The sequence below is a fragment of the Gouania willdenowi genome, chromosome 6, assembly GCF_900634775.1.
Source record: "Gouania willdenowi chromosome 6, fGouWil2.1, whole genome shotgun sequence".
Classification (NCBI taxonomy): domain Eukaryota; kingdom Metazoa; phylum Chordata; class Actinopteri; order Blenniiformes; family Gobiesocidae; genus Gouania; species Gouania willdenowi.
In genome coordinates, this window is record NC_041049.1 from 65866101 (window position 1) to 65890621 (window position 24521).

The following is a 24521-nucleotide window of genomic DNA, read 5'->3' on the forward strand; positions in this document are numbered from 1 at the left end:
CTGAAAGAAACCCAAACGTTTCACAACTACAAAAAAAAAAAGCTGGTTCTCACCAGAGTTGGGGTCAATTATAATTGCGTAATTTATAATTACAATTATGGCGTAAATACAGTATAATTGAAATTGTTATTTCAAAAATCTGTTGCTGTCGCAATCATAATTAAATTGTAATGATTTTGTAATTGTAATTGCCATGAAATCTCTATAAAAATGTTCAATTATAATTAAACGCAAAACTGGGGAACCTTGTTACAAAAAAGGCTCAGACACCCACACCAAAAATAAAAAAACCTATATTTTCATTGATTATGAAGCCTAACAAAGTAACCAATAAATAGGAAAGAAATTAGATGATAGATATTTGTTTTTAGTGTATTTTACAGCTTTATATCCAGTTATCATAAGAGATGCTAACAGAAACCTAACGTAGGAGGAAGGTTAACTTTTATTAGGTTATTTATTTCAGGCTCAGTAACTGTGAATAATTGTAATTTAACTTTAGTAAATAAGAACGTAATTGTAATAGACTTTCAGGGGGAAAATAACTTTTAATTGAAATGAGAAAAAATGCTGATCCCCGTAATCGAGTTGTAATTGAACATGGATAAGTGAAGACGTAATTGTAACTGAAAAACGTAATTCACTCTAACCCTGCTTCTCACACTTTCTTCAGGCTGTGGGTGTGCATCAGATGAGTGTGTGTACCTGAGTTCTGTGTTATCTGTCTCTTGGTGATCAACTGCTTGCATTTGGGGTCCATCAACTCGCTGTTCTTGTTCTGCTTCAGACACTGAAGGACGTTCTTACCCTCCGACTCCGAACAGAACCGCTGGAGAGAAAACAGGGCCATTACATAAAAGGTCCTTTTTGCCATCTTTATTTACCAGAGAAAAAAGATTTACAAAATTGCAACCGAAATGCTTAAAAGGTCAACTTATCAAGCCAAAAAAGGATGACCCATTTTATATAGCAGGTAGGGATGTAACGATTCACTGGGTTCAAGAAACGATTCTCTCACGATTTATTTTACAAACTGGGACTGTAGACAAATGATGACTGAAAAATATTCCTTTATTTTTTTGGGGGGAAAAACTAGAAAATACTGTACTATTTTTCTTTTATTTTTCATTGTCAAAAAAATCCCTTGATAAACTATTCAAAACAATGCATTTTAACTAAAAATAAATCTTGAATGAAATAAAGGAATAATACAAATGAAGAAGAACCCTATTAATTTAAATTCTGGTTCTATAGTAAACAATGCAAAACTGCAAAATAGTTCTTTTTCTTTTTAAAAGTGCAACTGAAAATGTATTTTGTGTGTTAACAATTGGACAAAAAACTCTCATTGCATTGTATTTACATCAGATATTTGTTTGGACCAGCAGAGGGCGCTGGTAACCCAGTGGTCGGTTGGCATGCAGATATTCTTGCAGTGAAGAAGAGATGCTATGCGCTAGCAGACAGAGCTAATAGAAAAATGTTACTTTTACAGATATTCACGTAATGTTACAGATATTCTTTTGGTGCTAAAGGGTTAAGGAATCATTTATGAATAAGTTTAGGAGTAGAAGGCGACCAGAAAAAAAGTAGTAGCATATTATGCCAGCTGCCTACGCTTCTGGACAAGAGGATAAATATACAGCCCTCTGCTGTTTAAAAAAAGTACTGCTATTCAATTTTCAGATAATCGATGTGAACCGTGATACCTATGAATTGCTTTTTAACTGTCTTACAATTAATCGTTACATTCCTAATGGCAGGGGTCACCAACATGGTGCTCGTGGGCACCAGGTAGCCGGCGTGGACCACGTGAGGGGCCCTCAGGAGCTCTAGTCACCAATGAGCTCCATCTAAAATCTGATTAACTTTCCAGGATTCAAACTCACAAAGATAAATACATGATAGATGTGGTTTGTATTTAGTCGAATTAAATACTGCTGGATGAGGTAAAGTTTTAGTATTAAATCAAACATCTTTGAATGCTTATTTTCACTGGAACATTGTAACAAATGTTTTTAGGTGTTTTAGGTTTTTTGCCTCATACAACACAAAGACAGAGACCATTGGGACCCTGAAGTTAAGTCTAACTGGTAGCCCTTCGGACCACACAGTACCTATGAAATAGGTCACAGTTTCAGAAAGGTTGGTGACCCCTGTTATATAGTATGATGATGTCTGCTTACCCTGATCATGTGTTTACAGACTCTCATCAGCTGGTAGTCCAGTTCAGGATCAACACTCTCCACCTCCTGCAGTTTGAAGATCTTCTGGTGGCAGCGCTGAGTCAGATCACGCTTATTCCCCTTCAGACACTCAATAACCTGCAGAGAGATGAGATGAGAACAGTCATATTTACATGTGTATAAATATATATATATATATAAATATATATATATTTATATATATATATATATGTGTGTGTGTGTGTGTGTGTGTGTGTGTTTATAGCACAGCGAGTCTGTGGAAGGTAAAGCGTATCACTCTCTAACCTGTGCGTTTCCAAAGGCCACATTCTGACACAGCTTGTTGATGTCCTGCTTGCAGGAGTCGTAAAGTTCTGGTTCAAGACGAATATCTTCAGACTGCAGATATGAGATGTGGCAAACAAAGGAAACATGTTTAATGTCAAAACCCAAGAACCCACAGAGAAACACCCAAACTGGAGTTACTGTGCGTTATAAAGACCAACAATGGCAGCTTCATTCTCCTTTTCCGACTTATGATAATTGACATTTTGCTGGATTTTGTAAAATCAATGTAGCACACTTTCGCACGGATGGTGCTCTAAACATGATCGCTGTTGCCTGACACCTGCATTTTAACCTCTTAAGCCCCAGCCACTTTTCTCAGAAAATCACATATCCATGACAAGTAACGTTTTCCTAAGCTTCTACGTGTGCTGCATGGCTAATTTTTGTTTAGATTGATGCAGGACCCTTAGTGGTTACAGATGATGTGAAGTTTTGGAAATCAAATCAAAGCTGAAGAGTTTCTCTTTTTGCCGCTGCATTTTACTGAATCATTTTGGATTTATCAATTGGGTTTTGGATTTATGATATTGGTTCTTATATTTTAGCCAGCTATCTAATTGCGTTGTCTTGGTTCTGGAGTTTGGTGTTGGTCATATTACTTTTACACTCTGTGTGTCTTATTTTGTTTGATGTAAAGCAATTATAATTCTTTGTTGTTAAAATGTGACATAAATAGACTTGTCTTAACTTTGTTCTTTTTTCTGGCACATAAATTCTAGGCTCGCACTGAATCTTGGCACAAATTTGCATCTTTCAGTGAACAAAACTTCTACTTGTTCTGACGGAATGCTTTTTGCTCATGCTTCGCTCGTTCTCTCTTTCTTTCTGCAGAATTTCTTGGCATTCCCTTGCTCCTTCTTTCCCATAGCCTCAGTGAGGTTAGCATGCATCAGTGTCCTGGGGAGCGTACCATCTCCACTTCCTCCACTCGGAGCTGCTTCCGACACTTTACTGACACTCGCTGTTCTTTGGCATCCTGCAGTGTGTCGTTTCTCACAGTAGTGCTGAGGCAGATCACCACATCCACCCTAAGCAACACACACACACAAAGAATTACATGTATACACAACACCAAACTGATATAATCTTCTGGATCCATCTCAGGAACAGCATCGAGAAAGTTGTTGGTGTGCCCGTACCACATGACTTCTTGACTTTATATTTAGGGAAGAGACCACTTTAGATGAGGGAGAACGTGAATAAATATTTGTGTAATATTCTATTGGCTGCTACAAAGAAATGTGTGACAACATTCCCACTATTGATAACTGGAAATGTTTTTCTAAATATATATGTAATGAGAAAAAAATGACATACAGTATGCTGTAAAATTGGAAGTTTTGAAGACCATAGAGAAGGTTTATATCAACACCGTAACTAGTTTGAGGATGTAACTGCACCGATGTATCCGTAAACTACTAAAGAAAAGGAACAATGTTTTTTTTTTTTTACTTTTTGTTATACAACTATGTACTGTATTCATATATGTTGTTTTATTCATACTGTATACATATTTAAAAACTTGGGACTGTGTGCTGTAATGTAATATTATATTTACATTGTACATTACAAAAAACTAAAACAAAACAATGATATAATGCATTGCTTGGCACAACTGTTCCCTGCATTTTATCATTTATTGATGTTTTTTAAACAAGTCCTAAAAACGTATTTTTACAAAAGCTTTATGCTAAATAATGTTGATGATTTTATTGGCTGATGGTTTTATTATTGCTTTTATCTGATTAATTTTTCTTTTTTCTCTGCCCTCGTCTCTGTAGCACTTTGAAGTTAGTAAATGTAAAGTGCTTTACGAATTAAAGTTATTATCATTATTATGATTATTAGTATTATTATTAATAGTCATGTATTTGCAGGACCATCTCCTAATTTAGAGGAAAAAAAAGTCCTAAAGAAGAGAAAGCTTAAAAGAGCTGTTTGAGTCTTACTTCTTTTTGATGTTGGGACACAACTTGAGGACGTCTTCCTTGCACGCCGTTTTGAACTTGTAGGAGAAGCGGAAATCTTTAATCTGAATCTGTGGTAGACACAGAGACAGGGGAGAAGATCCGTCTGTGATAAGAGCAGGTGGGAGCAGCAGGCAGAGGTTAAAGTTCACCGAGTCTCACCAGCTGGAAGTGCGTCACTCCCACTGCACACTTTTCATTCATCTCCTTCTGGTGTTTGTTCTGAACCAGACACTCCATCAGGTCACCCGTGTCGATCTGATTGTCTGCCACCTCCTGAAGGACAAACACGAAGAACACAAGTGATGGATCCATTTGTGAAAACTTAAACACAGCATTTCCATCCAGCGGAAGCAGTGAGCGGCGACTAAACTACAATATCCTTTGTTTACTAGAACACGATAGCACAATCAAAAAACACGCACTTCCCTTTTTTTGAGGCAGTGTGCTGGATCAAAAGGTCCAAAGATGCTAAGAAAAAAGGTCCCTTTTTTTCAGAGCATTTACTAGAACATGACTCAGCTGTAAAAAATATCAACAGGTTGAGAAAGCATAGTTCAGACAGATTCAACCAATACACCTTTAATATTATGACTTCAAATTAGGGCTGAAAGATTTTGGAGTATAATCTAATTGTGATTTTTTTTTCCTCAATATTGGGATTTAATATGCTATTATTTTTTCAAGGGCCTCTTGTCATGTATTTTTCAATGAACACAAGCAATAACTCAATCTGTTCCATACAAAATATAAATTTTAAAGCATGAATGTATTAAACAACAAGTAACTAAGTGCAACCATGTTACAGTTCTATAGTAATAGTAAACAATTATTAAAATATGTTTCATATAAAGTTTTCCTTAGTTCTCTAAAGATTACATTTAGGGCCCTTTTACAGCACCTGGAAACAAAAACTTGTTTAGCTAACTTATTTTTAACTATTTGATGGCTTTTATAGTTTTATCCTTCATACTCTGACTGTACTTTTTTGTTTTTCATATACTTGTCTTCTGTGCTATTTATTTGTTTCTAGAACATTTTAGTAATATTTTGACACTGTAAACTTGTTCTATACACTGCTGCCAGGACACACTAGTAAAATAGTTAATTAATCTCAATGTGGTTCTCCTGACTAAATAAAGGCTAATGAATGAATGAATTTATGAAAATGTTTGATGGGGTTTTTTATGAAATGCTCAGTGATTGTGAGTAATAGTAATTGAACTTTAGTAATAGAGAACGTAATTGTAATTGACTTTCAGGGGGAAAATAATTTTAATTTTAATTGTGATTGAGAGAAATGCATGTCAAAGTAATTGCAATTGAGTTGTAATTGAACATGGATGATTGAAGACATAATTGAAATGTAATTGACCCCAAAGCTGCCTAAAATATGCAGGATAGAAGCCCTCGAGGACCAGACGTGAGCACCCCTGGACTGTACAACGCCCAGATGTGAGTGTGATAAAAACATCCTCACAAAATAAATAATTATAATTAGACATGTTGGTGTTCATGTCGACTCACATGGCAGTAGCTTTGAATGACAGGCTCACACGCTCGCATCAGCAGCGCCTCAATCTGAATGTCCTGAGGGCAGAACAGACAACGCCATTAGTGACGCCAACTCTCACGCTGTACAATCTTTCCCGTTCTCCACCGTTCACCTCTGACTCCAGCTCCGTCAAGTTCCCCACCACGTCCCTGCAGTCCGACACCAGGTCTTCCAGGTGATCCTGCAGACACTCCAGCTCCTGGCCCGCCTCCGTTTTCTCACTGCACCACTTTCCCAGGTCGGTCATGCAGCGTCTTTGCAGCTCAGGTTCCAGTTTGACGTCTAGTGCCCTCTGGTGGAGAATCCTCTGCACCTCCACCTTACAGTCACGTGAGAGCTGAGGGAGGGGCACGTCAACATTAGAAACTCCAGGAGAAATTAAATAAAATTAAAATAAAAGATGAAATGTTCAACGGTTGATGAGAAATTAAGCTGTAAGAATTAATTAAAAAAAAAAAAAAAAAAATCACAAATTATTCATGTAGCTGCATATTTTCATCACACCCATGTTCATAAATAAAATCTTGTTTTGTTTTTTGCAAATATTATTAAAATAGACAATGTTGGATGGTTTTTCTTTCGGTTCTGGGCTTTCTTGGGTCACCCTGTGTTTTCTTTGGGAGCACAGGAAAACTACTTTTGTGCATCATGCAAACAGAGGCACTACAGTATTTTTATTTTAACATAACACATTTTATCCATATTTTTTCTTTAACAGTGTTGTTAAGTAGAAGCGTTTAGAAAAGATAAACAAAATGATGAAATCTGGCGGGAGCGCTCCTTTGTGCTTGTACTGGCGAGATTTGAGTGAGATATTTCAAGTTCTGAAGCATAGAAAAATACAAAATTACCAGTATTTACAAGATTTACCTTAATTCATATTGTGCATTTTAGCATGATGATGATTCCCATCAGATTAGGGAAAGCCAATTAATAAAACAGAAATGGGTAAACCCTGAAATTAAATTTGTGATCATTTGAACGGAAAATTGGAGGCTACCAACATTTTTGGTTACAGTTCTGGGCGATATAGACTAAAATTCATATCGAAATATTTTTCCTCCAAATGGTGATAAACTGTTGGAATGTTTGTGTCAAAATGATTCAATCAATCAAAAAAAAAAAAAAAAAAAAAAAAACAGCTTTAAAAGTTTTTTTTCACTTTTTTTGTGTTCCTTTGATTGAAAATATACTTTTTGATAGAAATGTTTTATTTTTTGATTGAATATTAAAGGCACAAATTTACTACTCAAATTGTATCCCAAATACCAAGAAATTTACTTCAATCAAAAAACCATTTTCAATCAAAGAAAAATTATTATTTATAATTTGGGTCTCAAATATTTCTGTGCATTTGAACAATTTTTTTAAAATTTCGATTAAAAATAGTTATTTTTGATTGAAGTAAACTGTTTTGTTTAAGTAAGAAAGTACTAACAAATCTACCTCCATACATTTTTGGGTTTTCTCCCTCATTAGTGAATAAATTCTGTTGTATAGTCAACGAGGCTCGTCTTAAATCTATATAAATCTCACTGTATATTTTTAGGACATTTCTTCACTAGACCTGTTATTCCCTGGAGTTCTTCCTACTTGCTTTGATCTCAGACTTCGTCACATTTATTTGTAAAGAACGATTTAATTGTGATGGTAATTACATTTGTTTAGTTGAGTTTCTTTTAATGTGCTTTGTAAAGTGCTGCACATTCAACATTTATTAATAAAATTTGGGACGTTTCATTTAAAGAGTTTAAATGTCAACAATATGAGAAGAACTATAAGATGTGTGTTCAGAACAAAATCACTTTTCATACTTTTCAAAAATAGCACTTATGATTGGTGAGAAGAGCAATTAGGCATCTCATTTCAATGTTAATCAGCAGATCATTATCACTTGAACCAGAGAGTGGGGCTTTGTTATCAATGAGCAGGATCTCTAATTAAAACCAGCTCCCACATGCACAGAAACAAGATGGCAATTAACCAAAATCACATCTCCTACAGACCATTAACATTCCTGATGGCTCGGTTTAAAGTGATCGCCATCATCCGTTTGGCAGAGTGACATACTCACAGGCACAGTGGGTGGATCTGCATCAGATAACTCACTGGAAGGCTATGAAAATATGTTTTGGTCACAGAAAGCCAAGGGTGCAGAAATTCTGATTCTATACTCTGATTAAATCATTTTTTTAAGTTATATTTTCTTTTACTTTTCTTAACTTAAATTATGTGACCATTAAAATAAAATATGAATAATGATAAAGTTAATTGTATATTCTGTGATAAAAAGGAATTTTAAAAATGAAATGAAAAAATAATGTGAATAAACAAAAAAATGACGACTAATTCCGTCAAATGATGTGATGAGACTCACCCTGCGGCCTTGCTCCACAGAGCGATACGCGTGGCGATACAAACAGGAGAAAACGGCGCCGGGCGGCATCATCTCACTGGTTTCGTTCCAGCCATGAGTGTGGCAGAGTCGGGATGCGTCGCCCTGACATTTCCTGTACAGGATGGGATCCAACCTGTGCCACAGCAAAAAGAAAAAATCACGTGATTAGCAAAGACGTCTGTGTGACGGGATGTTTTTACAAACACAGACAAAACCATTTCATAACACTTCAACAGCTTCTGATGACGATTTGTCATCCGATTAGTCGATTAATCGTTTTTAATAATCGATGACGAGTCGACTGTTAAAACAGTCGTTAGTTGCAGCCCTAACTGTGACAACACTACAAAGTATGGAAATATGGAAATTATTGAGTTTTGCTTTTTAAATTTCCTTATTTGAAGATAAACATACACAAATATCTGTTCCTCTTAAAGTACACTTCATCATGCTTCAAACCAAACCCAGCCCTCAATCATCAGTGTTGACTGGATCACTTTGTGAACACAGTGACACGAGGAGGAAATCATTTTCCTCAGCGTCTGACGCTGATTGATTTGAAAGTCTTGTTCAAAAGTGGAAAACCTCTTCTTATCTGCCGACTTTATGCTGCTGATCTCCCTTCCTGCTCACTCTGATTTATCTCCACTGCCTCTCTGTTCCACCCTTGCTCTGGATCAGAGCTTAAACTATTCTATTTACATTAAAAAATAAAAAAAAATCAATATATCACACCTTAAATGACTTCTATTTAAAGGGATGAGGTTTGCCAGCAAGATTTGTGGTTATTTTTTTTAATCATTTTATTCAGAGGTATGGGGTAAGAACTTGTGCACACATGTGAAGATTTGTGCAAAAATAAAGAAATTTGACCACCAGTGAAAATTTACATTTGAAAATCACAGTTTTATTATTGATTTCTTATGCAGAGGATACGATTCTGACACAGGATAAAATTACCTTCAAATACAGTGAAAAACTGAGTGATGTTTTGCACTAAGGCTGCACAATTAATCAAATTTTAATCGTGATTACGATTTTGGCCGCAACGATTAAATTAACCTGATCGCCAGTGATTTTTTCATTTAAAATGCGAGCTCTGCTGCGGATCTTCTTTTTCTTTTCCTTTTTTAAAATGTTTTTTACTTTACTTTGCAACATTTGTACAAGACAATAATGAAGACAACGTTTTAAGACATTTACAAATAGTTACAAATCCTTCGCTTTACTTGTTCAAAGCTTTTCTTTTGCACTCTAAACTGTTCACATATCATTTGTTAAAAAGTAGTTAAATAAAAATGCAGATGTTATACCTAACAGGATGAATAATCGTGATTAAAAAATTGATAAAATCGTAATTATCATTTTGGCCATAATCGTGCATCATTTTACACTCGCTCTACTTTCTTACTTCCAGTCTCGGGCGATGAAATACTGCAGCTCCAGCAGTCTGTGCTCACAGTCCTCCACCATCTTCTCAGTGTACAGATGCTCCATCAGACAGGAAAGGATCCTAAAGGATTAAAAAGACTATTTTAACGTTTTTACGCCTCTGATTGGATACCCGACAACTTTCCATTGATTTCCCTTAAGTTCAACTAGCTTTCACCACAGATGAACATATTCATTATTAAGGAAAGCTGCTCTAATCACATGGCATGGTGAAGCAAATGGCTCTGGGCAAAGTCAGTCAGCCCTTACTTTGAACAGCATTTAACAAGAACCACTAACAATAAAGAGAAAGATGTATCACCATTTTGTAGACAACATAAACAGGGTTCCTACAGCTTCAGTCAAATTATATGTAAGATTTTTTAGGACTTTTTATTGCCATTTGAAATTAAATTTAAGACCAACTTGACAACAAGCACAACAACTGGTGGCCCTTAAAGTAAACACACAAAAATACACAAAATGACAGAAAATTACACAAAAAAACAGACTAAAATAATGAAATCACTATAAAAACACACAAAATGTCTACAAAAATAGCCAGAAATTTATAAAACAACAACAAAAATACAGAAAATAAAAACCATTGTTGGACAGGCAATTTTCATTAAATTTACATTTTCCCATGTTGTTCAAAATTGCTACAAGCATTACACACATCTGCTCAAAGTCCCACTGCAAGAGTTTTGTTCCGCTGTCGTGATTGCAAGACGTTACGTTAACTTATACTTGTTACCATTTATTTTGAAATGTGAGACTAGTTTTAATCATAAAATCCACTTGCGTGTTAAAATTAAAACTTTTGAAACATTGAATTAAGACATTTTGATGACACTTTGCATTTTAAGAATCCACAGGAACCCGGATAAAATCATTCACTGGAAACAGAGGTTTAGTCGTGCAAATGAAGCGCCGGTTGTAATTTGCTACTTAAATTAATCAAGTCTTTGGTGAAAATTCTGACCAATTGGCTTTTATGGAAATCATCCAATCACAGCCCGTTTCCAGTTAAAGTATTCTTAAGGGTGTTATTTTTCAGCGTGGTTCCTACTAGGAGTGAATCCTAGTAGTGATGCCCTCCACACGTGTGTGTTGTACTTACATAGGATCTCCGTTGCGGATGTGTTTGCATGCCGTCTGGATGACCGACTCGCAGGCTTCATTCAGCGCCCGGTCAATACGATAGTCAGCTCCTGGATCAGCTTCCTGGATGAGTGTCTGGAGCTGAGGACACACAACAAACAATGTAGAGGATAAGCAGCAGCAAGATGAGGTTTAACTGAAAGACAACTTAACTAATAAAGGTCTGATCACAAGCTTGCTTATGTGGGGGGGTGGGGACAGTTTTGAAGTTATGAAATTTGATCCTTCCCCTTGGGGATTTAATTCGTGGACATGGATTAAAATGTCACTGCTACGCCAATGACACAAAACTCTACCTTTCTACAAAAACAATCACCCCTGGCACTGTCTCCACCCTAACAAACTGCCTCTCTGAAATAAAATCATGGATGACCTAAATATTTCTCAAACTAAACAGCAATAAAACAGAAATGATGATCTTTGCTCCTAAAATCCCTCCTCCACTCTGCTCAGGATTTCACACTTTCCATTGATGGTCACATGGTCTCCCCATCATTTAGTCATTTCACTTTGACAGGAATGGATCTATGGTAAAAGTGACAGACAATAGCTGGGTTTCCATTACAGATTTTCACAAAATAAAAGTGATATTTCTAAATGTTGATAAAGTAGAATTGTGCTTTAAACGTGTTACCATTGAAGATTGTTTTGGGCAAGAGCCTCGTAACTTTCACGTCTAATGTGGCAGTAATAATTTTAAAGTTAATTGCTCAGAAATGTCCGGGTCTCCCCTTTTTGTTTACACGTAGCGTGCCATGTGCCATCCATAGCACTTTTACAACACATTTCAATATCAAAATGTCTGAAATTCCTCCTCATTAAAGGGCCCATTTTATGCTAAATCAACTTTTCTGTGCTTTAAACATGATGAAGTGCTATTAGGGCTTCATACACATCTCCAAAGTGTTTTTTTCATTGATTCCCTCAATCGTTAGTTAGAGGGTGATTTGCTCCTTTCTTGCTGCAGGGTGAGCCCAAACACCTCGCTACAATTTGACAACACATTCCCACTTTGATGACAAATTTGACGCGGCACTGAGCTGGAGAAGCCGCGCCTCCAGGAAGCTCTCTGCCGTGATTGACATGTAAACAGACGCGCCCACGAAGGTGAGCATTTCAGAGTCCTTCGCACAGTGCTATGTATGTATATTCTACAGTCTATGTATGTACCAGTGAACGCCCCGCCCCCACGCTCCGTCTCATGTTTATAAAGCAGCATGAGCTCGGCTACAGAGTGGGTGGGAGGAGGGCGGTCCTCTGGCCCTACGTCACCGTGTGGGGAGGAGGAAGGCAGTGTCCTATCTATAGACACGCCCACTCATTAATATGCATAAGTAGGCCACAAATCAGTTTGTTTGTGTAGAGTTGCTCAGAAAGTGACTTTTCAGAGGAAAACAGGCGAGTTTGGGAAAATGAACCTCAAATATTATGTTTTTAGAGTTTTTAGAACAAATGAAGATGGGTGAAAAATAGCATGTGACCCTTAAAGCGTAAAAACTTTTTAGAGATATGAGTGTTTTTTGAAATTCAGGTGTTTCCATAACCTGTTTTTATTGCACATTTAGATTTTTCCCATTTCCAAGGTTAATGAAAACACAGCCAATAACCATTCTGTGTCACTGACGAGCATGTGTTTAATAACACAGTCATTTATAACCCACCGCTTTCTGGCACTTTGGCTCGATGGCTCCCATGTCTCCTCGGCCGACTTTCATGAGGCAGTGCAGCGTGCGTCCTTTGCGGTGTAGACCGGAGCAGTGACCCTCGATCTCACTTCGACAGTGCAACACGATCTCTGGACTGAGGGAGAAATCCTCCATCAGCATGTGCCTGTAGTCCATCATCTCACCTTGACACTCCCCGCTGACTACTCGACCTGAGAGAAAGCAGGAGAAGCATAAGATAAACATGAGAAGCAAGAAACAGTGTGATTTACAAACACAAAGAGAAACTAACTTCTCTAAACAGAAAGCTAACACAAAAGGAAGGTTAACTTTTAGTACGTTATTTATTTCAGGCTCAGAAATTGTGATTAAATGTCATTTAAATTTAGTAATTGAGAACATAATTATAATAAACTTTGAAGGAAAAAAAACATTTTTAATTTAATTGTAATTGAAAAAAATGCTGGTCACTGCAATCGTAATTGAGTTGTAATTGAACATGGGTAATTGAAAACATAATTGTAACTGAAAAATGCAGTTGACCCCAACCCTGCTGTTAAGTATGTGTGCATGCATGTGTAAAGGAATACGTTTATTACATTATTGTAATTTTACTAAAAACTCTGAATGAAAAGGTTTAATTTTAAGGCGTATAGATAATAACGTGTGAGCTGCTCACCTCGATGTACGGCAGACTCCAGACACAGCAGCAGGTACGACAGTCGAGCTTCCCGGGCTCGGGGCATGCTTTCCACTGTGCAGTGGTATTTCCTCAGGTCTGACTTACAGGCTTTGGTGAGTGAATAGCTGACTTTGTAGTCCTGGGCGATCAGCTTCTGTCTGGTGGTGAGTGCCTCGCGACACTAGGGATGAACAGCCACCATTAGCACCAAGTCATGTGTTTCATCATGTGACATCATCTAATCTGTTACAGTACTGGGAGTTTAACAAGCACGCCTTCATCATGTGATCAAAATCTTTATTACCTAACAAATAAAAACCATTACCCGCTCAGACATGGCATCTTCAAACTTATGATTAAAGAGACATTTGTAAACTCGTCCTTCTCCAGCCAACATCTGGAAAGACACAAACCAGAAAACACACAAATGAACACACAATTTCATTTTTTCCCCACATAATCCATTTCCTAAATTAACAGATAATAAAGCAGCAAACTCTTTATGGGGAGTTACTCTGTTTACATCATGTGAAACTACAGTATACCTTTGGTACTAAAAAAGCAATAACCAATTATTTTCAGATTACAAAAAACCAGTATGTCGCAGATTTATGAATTTAAACACATACATCGTGATCTGTCAAATTCAGACTTCCAGATAATAGATATAAAGCCTGCTCCTCAAAAGAGGTATGAAATTAAAGTTTAAGTAAAATTTTTAATTGTGCCTCCTTTTCATTGTTACAGCTAAAAATTTGAAGAGCCTTTTTTATAACCGTTGCCTAGACATCCTCATCTATTTGACAATTTCTTTCTTTCTACTATTGCTTAAGGATATGGTCAGTAGAGCAGTTAGAGGAGGGACGTCCAATTTGGAGTGATTGGTTGCTTATATTTGAAATGTTTTTTTTAAAAAATATTTTCTCCGTTTTTCAGCAGTCCGGGTGTATTTTTTGTTGCACTGCCTCCCATAGAGTGGCGCGCACACACAAAATATCAGCCCATGAGCTATTTGAGTCAGTAGCAATTGTAGCCTGTTTTAATGTGTCTAGTGTTGATGGATTCTAATTCATTTGCGCTTGTTAGGAACCTGTTTACACTTTAGGCTTTTCCTAATCTTTTTCAGTCACGTTGGAGCATGTTCTGCTCTCTATAGTTAGTATTTCAACCAAAATTATTGTAATATAGTACAGTGATTTCTACAAAAAATAAATAAATTGAAAGCTGATGTTCAATAACATTATTTTTCTTGAGTTTTAAAATATTGTTTCAATGCAGCGGAAAATGTAGTGTTTTGATCGTATAGGCGGGGTATGTTGAATTTATATTGCATGTCATCTAAATGACAACTAATGTCTTTGAAGACATTTAGATGTTTCATAATTTTATGCCATAAAACACACAAAAAAAATTGTTCTTTAATTTCAAACCAACTGTAAGTGTTTATTTAGCACAGTGATATTATTGGCATAATTAATTTCATGCGCGGCAACATGAATGATTAGTTTTGGCCCGCGGCCCTCCACCACGATTCATTTTTGGCCTTACAATGAAAAGAATTTGGGCACCCCTGAGTTAAAGTTTAGGCTTAAGGATTAATTGATTTAATTTTATTTCAAACATGAACACAACAGCAGAGTATCAACCACAATGAAAAGAATTAGGAATGTAACGATTCACTCAACTCCTGATACGATTCGATTCACGATACGATTCTCTGACGATTTATTTTACAAAATGGGACTGTATATAAATGACTCAAAAATATTCCTTTATTTTTTTTTGGGAAAACACTACACTATTTTTTGATAAACTTTTCAAAACAATGCAATTTAACTAAAAATAAATCTTGAATTAAATAAATAAAGGAATAATACAAATGAAGAAGCTTATTATTTAAATTCTGGTTCGATATTAAACAATACAAAACTGCATAATAGTTCTTTTTCTTTTTAAAGGTGCAACTGAAAATGTATTTTGGGCCTTAACAATTGGACTTTAAAAAAAACAGTCATTTTTCTGTATTTAGGTCAGATATTTGTTTGAACCAGCAGAGGGCGCTGGTAAACCAGTGGTCGGTTGGCATGCAGATATCTTGCAGTGAAGAAGAGATGCTATGCTAGCAGACAGAGCTAATAGAAAAATGTGACTTTTACAGATATTCGCGTAATATTACAGATATTTTTTCAGTGCTAAAGGGGTAAGGACTCATTTATGAATATGTTTAAGAGTAGAAGGCGGCCAGAAAGAAAGTAGTAGCAGATTTCGCTCGCCGCCAACACTTCTGGATAGCGCCCTTTGCTGATTAGAAAAAGGACTGCGATTTAATTTTCACAGCATCGATGTGAACCTTGATACCTATGAATCGATTTTTAACTGCCTTACAATTAATCGTTACATCCCTAAAAAAAAATAATAATAAAAATAATAATTTAAGAAACTAATGGTTACAAAATCCTGCTCATGAAGCCTGTACATGTTAGACAGAGAGTAGGAGGAAGTATACACTTATGATCCTACACCTTGTAATATCTAGTACTATACATGTAATCTTCTTACAATCTACATTATAAATAATTTATACATTAACAGTATATAAATACACACACAATTGATATATATCTATTATACAATTAATGCAATCCACTATACATTCATCTGTCCACACATACACAAGTATATACACAGCTATTTACTTCAGATACAATACCGATATTGCAGCCTTGAGTATTGGCCGATACCGATATGATATCAGCACTAATCATACATACTTTTATTACTTATTTTGTAGTGCGGAATTTTAGAAAAGGCTTGATCGAGTGATGTTACTGAAACAGAGAACAATAGTCAGCAACAGTAGGTATGAGAAAAACTGACCTATTTGTTATTTATTAATTTATTAACCAACGGTTACATAAATTTTACCCTTCAACGTAATATCTACAGTATTCTACAATTCAATAATTATAATATATATCGAGGATCGGGACACCCCTAGTTAAAATTGCGATTTTTTTTTTTTTTTTTTTTTTTTAGTTCAACACAAAATGTTCCACAACCTGGTACCACTTACTGACACACAAAAGCTCTTTTTTTTGGTTGTCTGTGTGTAGTGACCGAAAGTTTATTTTGTCTCCTAAGTTGTAAGTCTCATCTTTTTCAATAAAAAGCTTCTGAATAATTTATGGAAGAAGTTTTTGTTGTGCTTTAAATGCAATTTTACTTGTTTGAAAAGCAACAAATTCTGCTAATGTAAGTAATGTTGATTTACTGAATAGTGGCTCGGTGTGGTCCAAATATCCCGTATTATGAACATTAACGTTTTCGGTACAAGTTGCCCACGCAAGGTTTTAATAAACGAGGCCCCTGAACTGGAAGTTACTCACATTTTCGCAGAAGCGCTCTCGGTCGTCTCTGCAGGAGAAATACAGATATCGGTCGAGGTGGAAGTCGTCGGAGGACAGCTCTGCCACCCTCATGATGGCCTTCTTGCACTCGTCCTTGATGGCGGGGGCTCCTGGCTGCTCTTCAGCCTCCCGCACTAAAGCTTTTTCCAGGCAAGCGATGACTTCACCTTGTGAGTGGACGTCCTGCAGAAACAGTTGTAGTGGTAAGAAAATGCCTGATGTTACAGGGAGAGTCTTTTTAAAGCAAAACACTGACACCGGGTCAGAACACTCTTAAAAATGCCACTAATGACTCAATCCTGTTCAGGGTACCATATTTTTCAGCATGTAAGTCACAACTTTTTTGATTGAGGGTGTGACTTACAGTATATGTCACTGTTAACACACTACTAGTGTAGTTCAGTGTGGCTTGTATACCCACAATAAGGCGTATTCACTGTTTGACGTTTACTCATCAACAGCTTCTAGACACGTTGGGTTTCTGGTTGTTAAAACAAAAATGTGCCACGTGTCCTGCTGATGTCTGCATTCCTACTAGGTTTGAAATTCCAAAAATTACAGAGTAAACAAGCCATTGTTTAAGTCTCCTACTGAGCTGTCAAACCTTCAAAATCACAACCATAACAGGAAAATATGAACCTTTGTGACATTCAAACATCACAAAAATGACACTGTATTGTACATCACTCTGGTGTGACAAGCCCCGTTTCATATTTGCTGTCCACCTGATGATGCAGTGGAGCAAAAGAAAGGGCTAGGAGCTAGGAGTTAGGAGCTAGAGCTAGAGCTAGGAGCTAGGAGCTAGGACTAGGAGCTAGGACTAGGAGCTAGGACTAGGAGCTAGGACTAGGAGCTAGGACTAGGAGCTAGGACTAGGAGCTAGGACTAGGAGTTAGGACTAGGAGTTAGGACTAGGAGTTAGGACTAGGAGTTAGGACTAGGAGTTAGGACTAGGAGTTAGGACTAGGAGTTAGGACTAGGAGCTACAGCTAGGAGCTAGGGTTAGGGTTAGGAGCTAGGACTAGAAGCTAGGATGTAGGATTAGGGCTAGGAGCTAAGACCTAGGAGCTAAGACAAGAAAAAGGGAACAGCTGTCAGGGTTTTATTCTTTACAGAAAAGCAGTCTTAATCCAAACTCAGTAACTGACAGCTTTTCTGTGCTCCGTGCTGCTTGAAAGACATTTCTGTCCACACAATGTTTCATGTTCAGCAGCTCCTTCACTACAGTGCCCTTTATCCTGTGACATTTATACTGTACATATCCTACTGAGAGCCAGCCGAATAAAAACTCCAGGAGCAGACATTAGTTTTTGATCTCTATATTAACTTCTTTCAGCTACTCCAAGCCTCTCAGCCTTTTGATTTATGTCAATTGTAATGGACTGCTAGCTCTTTGTTGCTCTAATAAGATTGTTAGCGTTAATTTTTAATTTATTCCTTAACCTCTCAGTTTTCTAAACATCTAAGGAGGGAAGAACCAAGGAAGAGAATATTTCATCAATTACAACAAAGACAATGACTTAGAAACTACTGAAGATGGAGAAAACAGACAAAGCGAAAAGGATTTACATGAACTGAGCTGAACATAAAGACTGTTGTTGGTTGTAAAAAGTCACAGATAGAGAAAAAAAGAGAATCATGTGTTTACTGCCTCATTCATTGTTTCACATCTTGATTAAAAAAAGGTATTTTAAAGTGTAAGTACACCCCCAGGTTTTTGCTGACCTGCCACTAAGGGGAAATTAATTGAGTAGTTAAGACACGCCCAGTCACAGCAGCCCCGCCCCTACAGCAATGCACAGTTCCACATGGAGCTGTCAATCAATGCTCACAGAGGGCTGTGAGAGGAGGAAACTTCTCCCTCATAGAAGGGGCGGGGCAAAAAGTGACAGCGATATCACCTATCCAAAAAAATTAGGGGTGCACCATTGTAATTTTCTGGCTGATCACCAAGTTTTTTTTAAAAGAAATACCGATTTTGGCCGATCCCGATTTTTTTTCATAATTGAGAAACACCTTGAATGTTCCAAATGTATTTCATTGTAAAACATTGAACAATACCTATGAAACAATACAAACGTGTTGTTTTAACTGCACATGAGGTAGTTATCTCAAATATAAATTAAAAGTTTAGAACATTGCTGTCCAAAATACTAAGTTATATCAGTTCCTTTAGTCTTTCATGTTTCACATTTTAAAAACTAAATAAACGTGTCCAACAGGTTCCAATGCAGACCTGTTTGGAGCTCTTTAAAGTGCACAGCAGTGTTTTGGTTTTACAAATAAAGAAAATCACAGGGTTTGGAGGTAGACGATATAATAATAATATACTGGACAAACTAGCAAAACATCTTAAACCACCAATAAAGTGTCTCAAGTTTTAAGTTTCTGTGTAGAGCAAAAACAAAAAAAACTGTCCAAATGCAGCAGCTTTGTGAATATATAAATGTAAAAATATTATTCTAAAATAACTTACAACAGCTGACAGGACAAAAGCTAAATAAATAAATAATAAAGTGCAGCATGTGTAACATTTTCATAAGTCAAAGGGTAATGACAGAACGAACATGACACAGGTTAGATGTTCTCACACTTATTACAGTCACTTACATTAGTGGAAGGTTTTCATTCATATCCAAAGCCAGGAACTCCATTTTGTATAGCATTAATTCATTCATTCAAGTTTATACATGGGATGTTTACTGTATGCAAGGGAACCGTGGCAATGTTTATTACCATAAATAAACATGGGGGGGTGAAAATTACTACCTAATTGACCGAATTTTTACATGCACTTGAGTATTTTATGATTGACTTACTTGTAGTTTAGTACAATTTCAATGAAGTAACAATACTTCTCATTGAGTATATCAGTACTTGCTACACCTCTGTATATGAGCACTCTTACTCACTTTCTCTCCGGTGCTGATGCTGCCACAGTGCAGAATATTGACATCGTCGAGACATTTGTCCATAAAGCCACAGATCAGCCGGTAGTCGCTGAAGATGATGCTGGTCATTTTGGTAATGTACTGGTTGCACTGGTAGTCTGTGATGTTGCTGCGATGATCCACAAGACAAGAAACCAGGAAGCCTTTCCCCAGCTCTTCTGCTGCACACTCTTTAATCTGAAAAAGGAAGCAGCCTTTCAACAGAAAGTACTTATAAAATATGTAACAACAATTTCTTAGTTTTCTCAAGCCGATGAGACCCTGCACAGCCAGCGAAGCTACATGCTAAGCTAATTGCACTTCTCATCCTGACAGTTAAAAGGCTCAAAATGGCGATATACGATATAAATCTCGATATTTTTACCTCAATAAAGTCTTATCAGAAAGACAATTCTTAGTTAAATTTGCTGATGCCTGTGAGGCATTTTTCATCAACAAATATAACAAACAACTGCACAATATGTTCAACTTTTGGCTTTTTCTCCCCTAAGAGACAGCACGTGTGAGTGAGTTCTGTACTATACCCATTTTTTTAATTTGTCAAAGATGAACAATTACACTGCAGACCAGGGTTGGGGTCAATTATAATAGTAATTGTAATTTTTAAATCTGTTGCTGGAGTAATCGTATTTAAATGGTAATTGAGTTTAGATAATTGACTTTGTAATTGGTGTTGCCAAGAAAATTCTATAAAAAAATGTCAAATATAACTGATGCAAAACTGGGGAACTGTATTATCATATCAAGCTTTCCCACATACTATTACCATTAAAAAAATAAATAAATTGAGAGGTATACTGACAGAAAAAGCTCAGATGTCCACACCAAAAATATTAAAAACTATATTTTTTTTTTATTAGGAAGCCTAACAAGGTAACCAATAGATAGGAGAGAAATTACATGATAGATATTTGTTTTAAGTGTATTTTATAGCTGATTATCATAGGAGATGCTAACAGAAAGCTAACACAAGAGGAAGGTTCATTTTTATTAGGTTATTCATTTCAGGCTCAGTAATTATGATTAATTGTAATTAAGATTTAGTCATTAGGAATGCAATTATAATTGACTTTGAGGATAAAAAATTATCGTAATTCATTTCTAATTGGAAAAAAGGCTGGTCACTGGTAATTAAAAATGTAATTGTAACAGAAAAATGTAATTGAGCCCAACTACACTGCAGACTAACCTCAGAGATGGTGGTCTTGCACACATCCACTGCTACAGACTCAAATTTGGGATCAGTGGTTAGGTTCCGCTTGTAGTTCCACAGTAGCTGCCAGGAAGAGAGAGAGTAAATAATGAGGTGAAGGCTGAAGGTGTATGGATGACATTAATCCACAAATGTCATTCAGGCTAAAAGAACTTACATGGTTGCAATCAGCAGCAATCTCAGAGTCCTGAAACAAAATCAGATAAACAAAGGTTACACTGAAGTCATAAACCTGTTGATCAAGTTTTCAGAATATCAACTACCGGTTGGTCTGGGATAGGGTTTGGCACCAACAACTGGTTCAGGAATTTCGATTAATTTCGATTGATTCCTAAATGCCCGCACGAGATTGTTTCCACCGTTTGCTCTGTCTGTTTTTGTGAGATTTGCATAACATGGGTTCAGATCAGAGTATTCAGATAGAATCATGTTTAGGCATTAAATAAATTATATTTGATAATTAATCCTTATCACCTATATAAGTGCATTGCATTCTTTTTATAAACCGGTATTGAAACCGATACGTTGCTATTTTATGACACCAAAGCCTAGTATCGGCATTGGCCGATGCGGACTTCTGCATTCGCTGATCATCAATATTTACAGAGAGCAGAAATATTTACTTGTTCTTGTTCTACATCACCTGTTTTTATATTTGTTAAATATTTTTTACTTGTCGTTTTACCTCACCTTTGTTCATTTCAATAAATGTTGCTTTTTTAAAAACTCGCACCATTTGTTATCATCATTGTGTAATTTTTATGATGTAATTTGAGGGACCAAAAGTAGTATCGGCTCCAAATATCGGCTTAAGAAAATCGGCAGTCCGTATCGGTCATTGGCAAAGGCTGATGGGAAAAAACAAAATGGTATCGGTATCGATCCTAAAAAAAAAAATTCATATCGGTCAATCCCTACTAGACATGATGACGGTATTGCTAGGAAGACCAGTAATATTACAGTCGGGGTGAACACATTTTGACTTTGCACTTACTAGGAAATGAGAAATAGGACTTTGAAACAGCCATATTAGATATTACTACAGCTCCACACATGGCTTCCAGCTGAACAAGGAAGACCACTTAAAATGAGTACGTCATGTACGGATAAATATTGCTGCTTGACCTTTTATTGAGCACATGTCTTGGTAGAAGATGACAATATGTTTGCAATTAGTATTGCTCTGGAAACAAAGTTATTAATGTCAGGAGTTGGGATGGGCAATTTTGCTTAAAATATCTCATTTTTTTAGGAAAAATTCCAATTTCGATTTGATTTTTGAATTTTTTTTATTTTTTCAATGCACTTAAAAATTACTGCAAACATCAGACGTATTGTCAAAAGTGCAACTTTATTGCTGTGATTGTCCTCAAGAGTTAAAAAGCATAGAACAATCCCAAAATAAAAAGGAAATGAGGCTCTGTCATTCAACAATTTCAAGCTTCAACCCAGGTTTAAGCAAAGGTGAAACAGCAACTTCACAGTAGCTTAAATTTTCTGATTAAGAAATCAGATAACTACATATTTTATAACATAACATTACAATAAAAAAAAAATTAACTCTTCCCTTAGCATCTCAGCATAGCGTGAATAAAAAAATTAAACATGCCTGTGGCACACATATAGCCTACTCAAAGGTTAAACAAAAAGGGGGCTGGCTCATATCGCGCTACGGTAACCCACAAGGACGGAACGCAAAAAAAGTCAGAAAAAACTTTAATTCAAAAATTTAAAAAAAAAAAAAAAAACTTTTTTTTTTAACTCAAATTTACAAAATAAAAATTGTTTTTATCTAAAAATGTGATAAATCGATCAATTTTTTGCCCCGCCCTAGTCAAGGGTGAAAGAATCATTTTTGCTCCAATTTGAAAAACAGAAAAAGTTAAAGATTCAATCTGACAATGTGTTTACTTTTAAGGACAATACACACTAAGTTTTGAAAGACTGAGGCTCAAAAAGCATGAGTAACGACTTTCCTGGGCCTCCTCCCTAACAACAGAGAAATGTGCACCACGTATGCAAAACCACAACCACTACCAGGACTAACAGTGGGCTGGCCAGAGAGACACATACATGGTCTGAGATCCAGAAGCAGATGTTGCATCTGCCTCCAAAAGAACAGGGGCAGCAGCAAAAGGAGAAACTTAGGGGGTACGAGGTGGGTGGACATGCTTCCAACACTAAAACGCCTTCACCCAGCACCAGAGATGCATGAAAGAAAGAGAAGCCTTGTAATATCTTTATATGTTCGACTACATTTTAAAGTAAAGCTCCACAAACACAGTAATAGTGTAAAACTAATAGTCCCCAAAACCAGGAAGGCTGTGCAGGCCACTACTTTTAAACTTACTAAATTATGTGTACTGTTAACAGTGCAAAATTAAGCTTTAAAATGTAATTATAATTTAAAAAAGAATTTAAAATAAACAAACTGATTAAATACACTATTACAGAGTGCAGAGTCTGTATTTTAAATGTAAATATTGCCAACGATCAGGTTAATTTGACATAAATATATCAGTCACACGTAGACGAAGGTGTGGCGTGAGTGAAGCTATAGCGATCAGGTGACCTTCACTATCGATCACCGTCTACGTGACATGTAAACACAGAAAAAATTATTACACGTGTGCAGGTGTGTGTGTTGAGGGTTAGGGTTATATATTATGGGTTATGTATAACGGACCACCATTTAGTCTGGTTACAGTCTGTGTCACGACACCCGTCCATAGAGTTGAAGTAACTGTAGTGTTATGCTCTGAGTCAGATGTTGCTGTGATTGGACATGATACAACACTCAACACTCACACACACTTACCGACCTGCACACGTCTGCACACCTAACAATTTTTTTCTAAGTGTTTACATGTCACGCAGATGGTGCTACATAGTGAAGCGCACCTGATCGCTATAGCTTCACTCATGCCACACCTGCCACTACACCTAACTACTTAAACTGGGTAAGTTTAGTGAAAGTTAGGCAGGCAGGTATGCGTGCGTTAGACTGGTGCGCATGAATTTAGAAGTGATCCACCCCCCATAGTACCCGTGTATGTGTGGATCGTGCTCCTGGTCGTGTATCTGTGTGTGATTGCGTGAAAGTTGAAGAGAGACAGACACACACAGACAAACACAGCTATGTGAGTGTGCGCACGTAATAAGTCCATGTGAATGTCGTCATGTTTATGCCTCCGTCCATCCATGTATTTTAAGCCTCTTATTAAAAAAATATCGGCTCTCGTCCGGATGGCCATCCTTGACTATTGTAAGAATTTGAAATTATAAACTCAGATTTGCTTTCTTTTCCTTCTTTCATTGTTTTTTAATGATGTGGACATACGCTAGTATTTAATTCACTCTCCATGTTTAAAAAAAAAAAAAGGTGTCATTTTTTTTGCCTTATAATGCCTTTCATTTGTTTTTATACAATTCAAAATTGTATTTAAGAATTGGATTGACACCTCAAGTAAATGTTGTTTGAATTTAATGAGCAAAAAAAATGTTGCACTAAGTGTACTACAAAATAAATGGAGAGCAAAGTTATTAAAAAAATTA

At 36.5% G+C, this 24521-nt stretch overlaps 1 protein-coding gene across 3 annotated transcripts in view; it reads right to left on the reverse strand.

Annotated features, from left to right (window-relative positions):
• Positions 1–24521, reverse strand: part of glg1a (golgi glycoprotein 1a) — a 42306-nt gene that overhangs the window by 7276 nt on the left and 10509 nt on the right. For 2 of the 3 annotated variants that reach the window (XM_028449404.1, XM_028449406.1), the window contains exons 2-20: positions 21124–21153; positions 20943–21029; positions 19715–19930; positions 16782–16985; positions 13721–13792; positions 13393–13576; positions 12711–12925; positions 11009–11130; positions 9866–9967; positions 8434–8587; positions 8131–8172; positions 6169–6393; positions 6029–6091; positions 4664–4777; positions 4484–4572; positions 3445–3562; positions 2493–2585; positions 2187–2324; positions 706–829 (exon numbers count right to left, since the gene is read on the reverse strand). In XM_028449404.1, coding sequence (XP_028305205.1) covers positions 706–829; positions 2187–2324; positions 2493–2585; positions 3445–3562; positions 4484–4572; positions 4664–4777; positions 6029–6091; positions 6169–6393; positions 8131–8172; positions 8434–8587; positions 9866–9967; positions 11009–11130; positions 12711–12925; positions 13393–13576; positions 13721–13792; positions 16782–16985; positions 19715–19930; positions 20943–21029; positions 21124–21153 — 2392 coding nt within the window. The remainder of the gene's footprint in view (positions 1–705; positions 830–2186; positions 2325–2492; positions 2586–3444; positions 3563–4483; positions 4573–4663; positions 4778–6028; positions 6092–6168; positions 6394–8130; positions 8173–8433; positions 8588–9865; positions 9968–11008; positions 11131–12710; positions 12926–13392; positions 13577–13720; positions 13793–16781; positions 16986–19714; positions 19931–20942; positions 21030–21123; positions 21154–24521) is intronic. The other variant, XM_028449405.1, reaches the window with a different exon arrangement.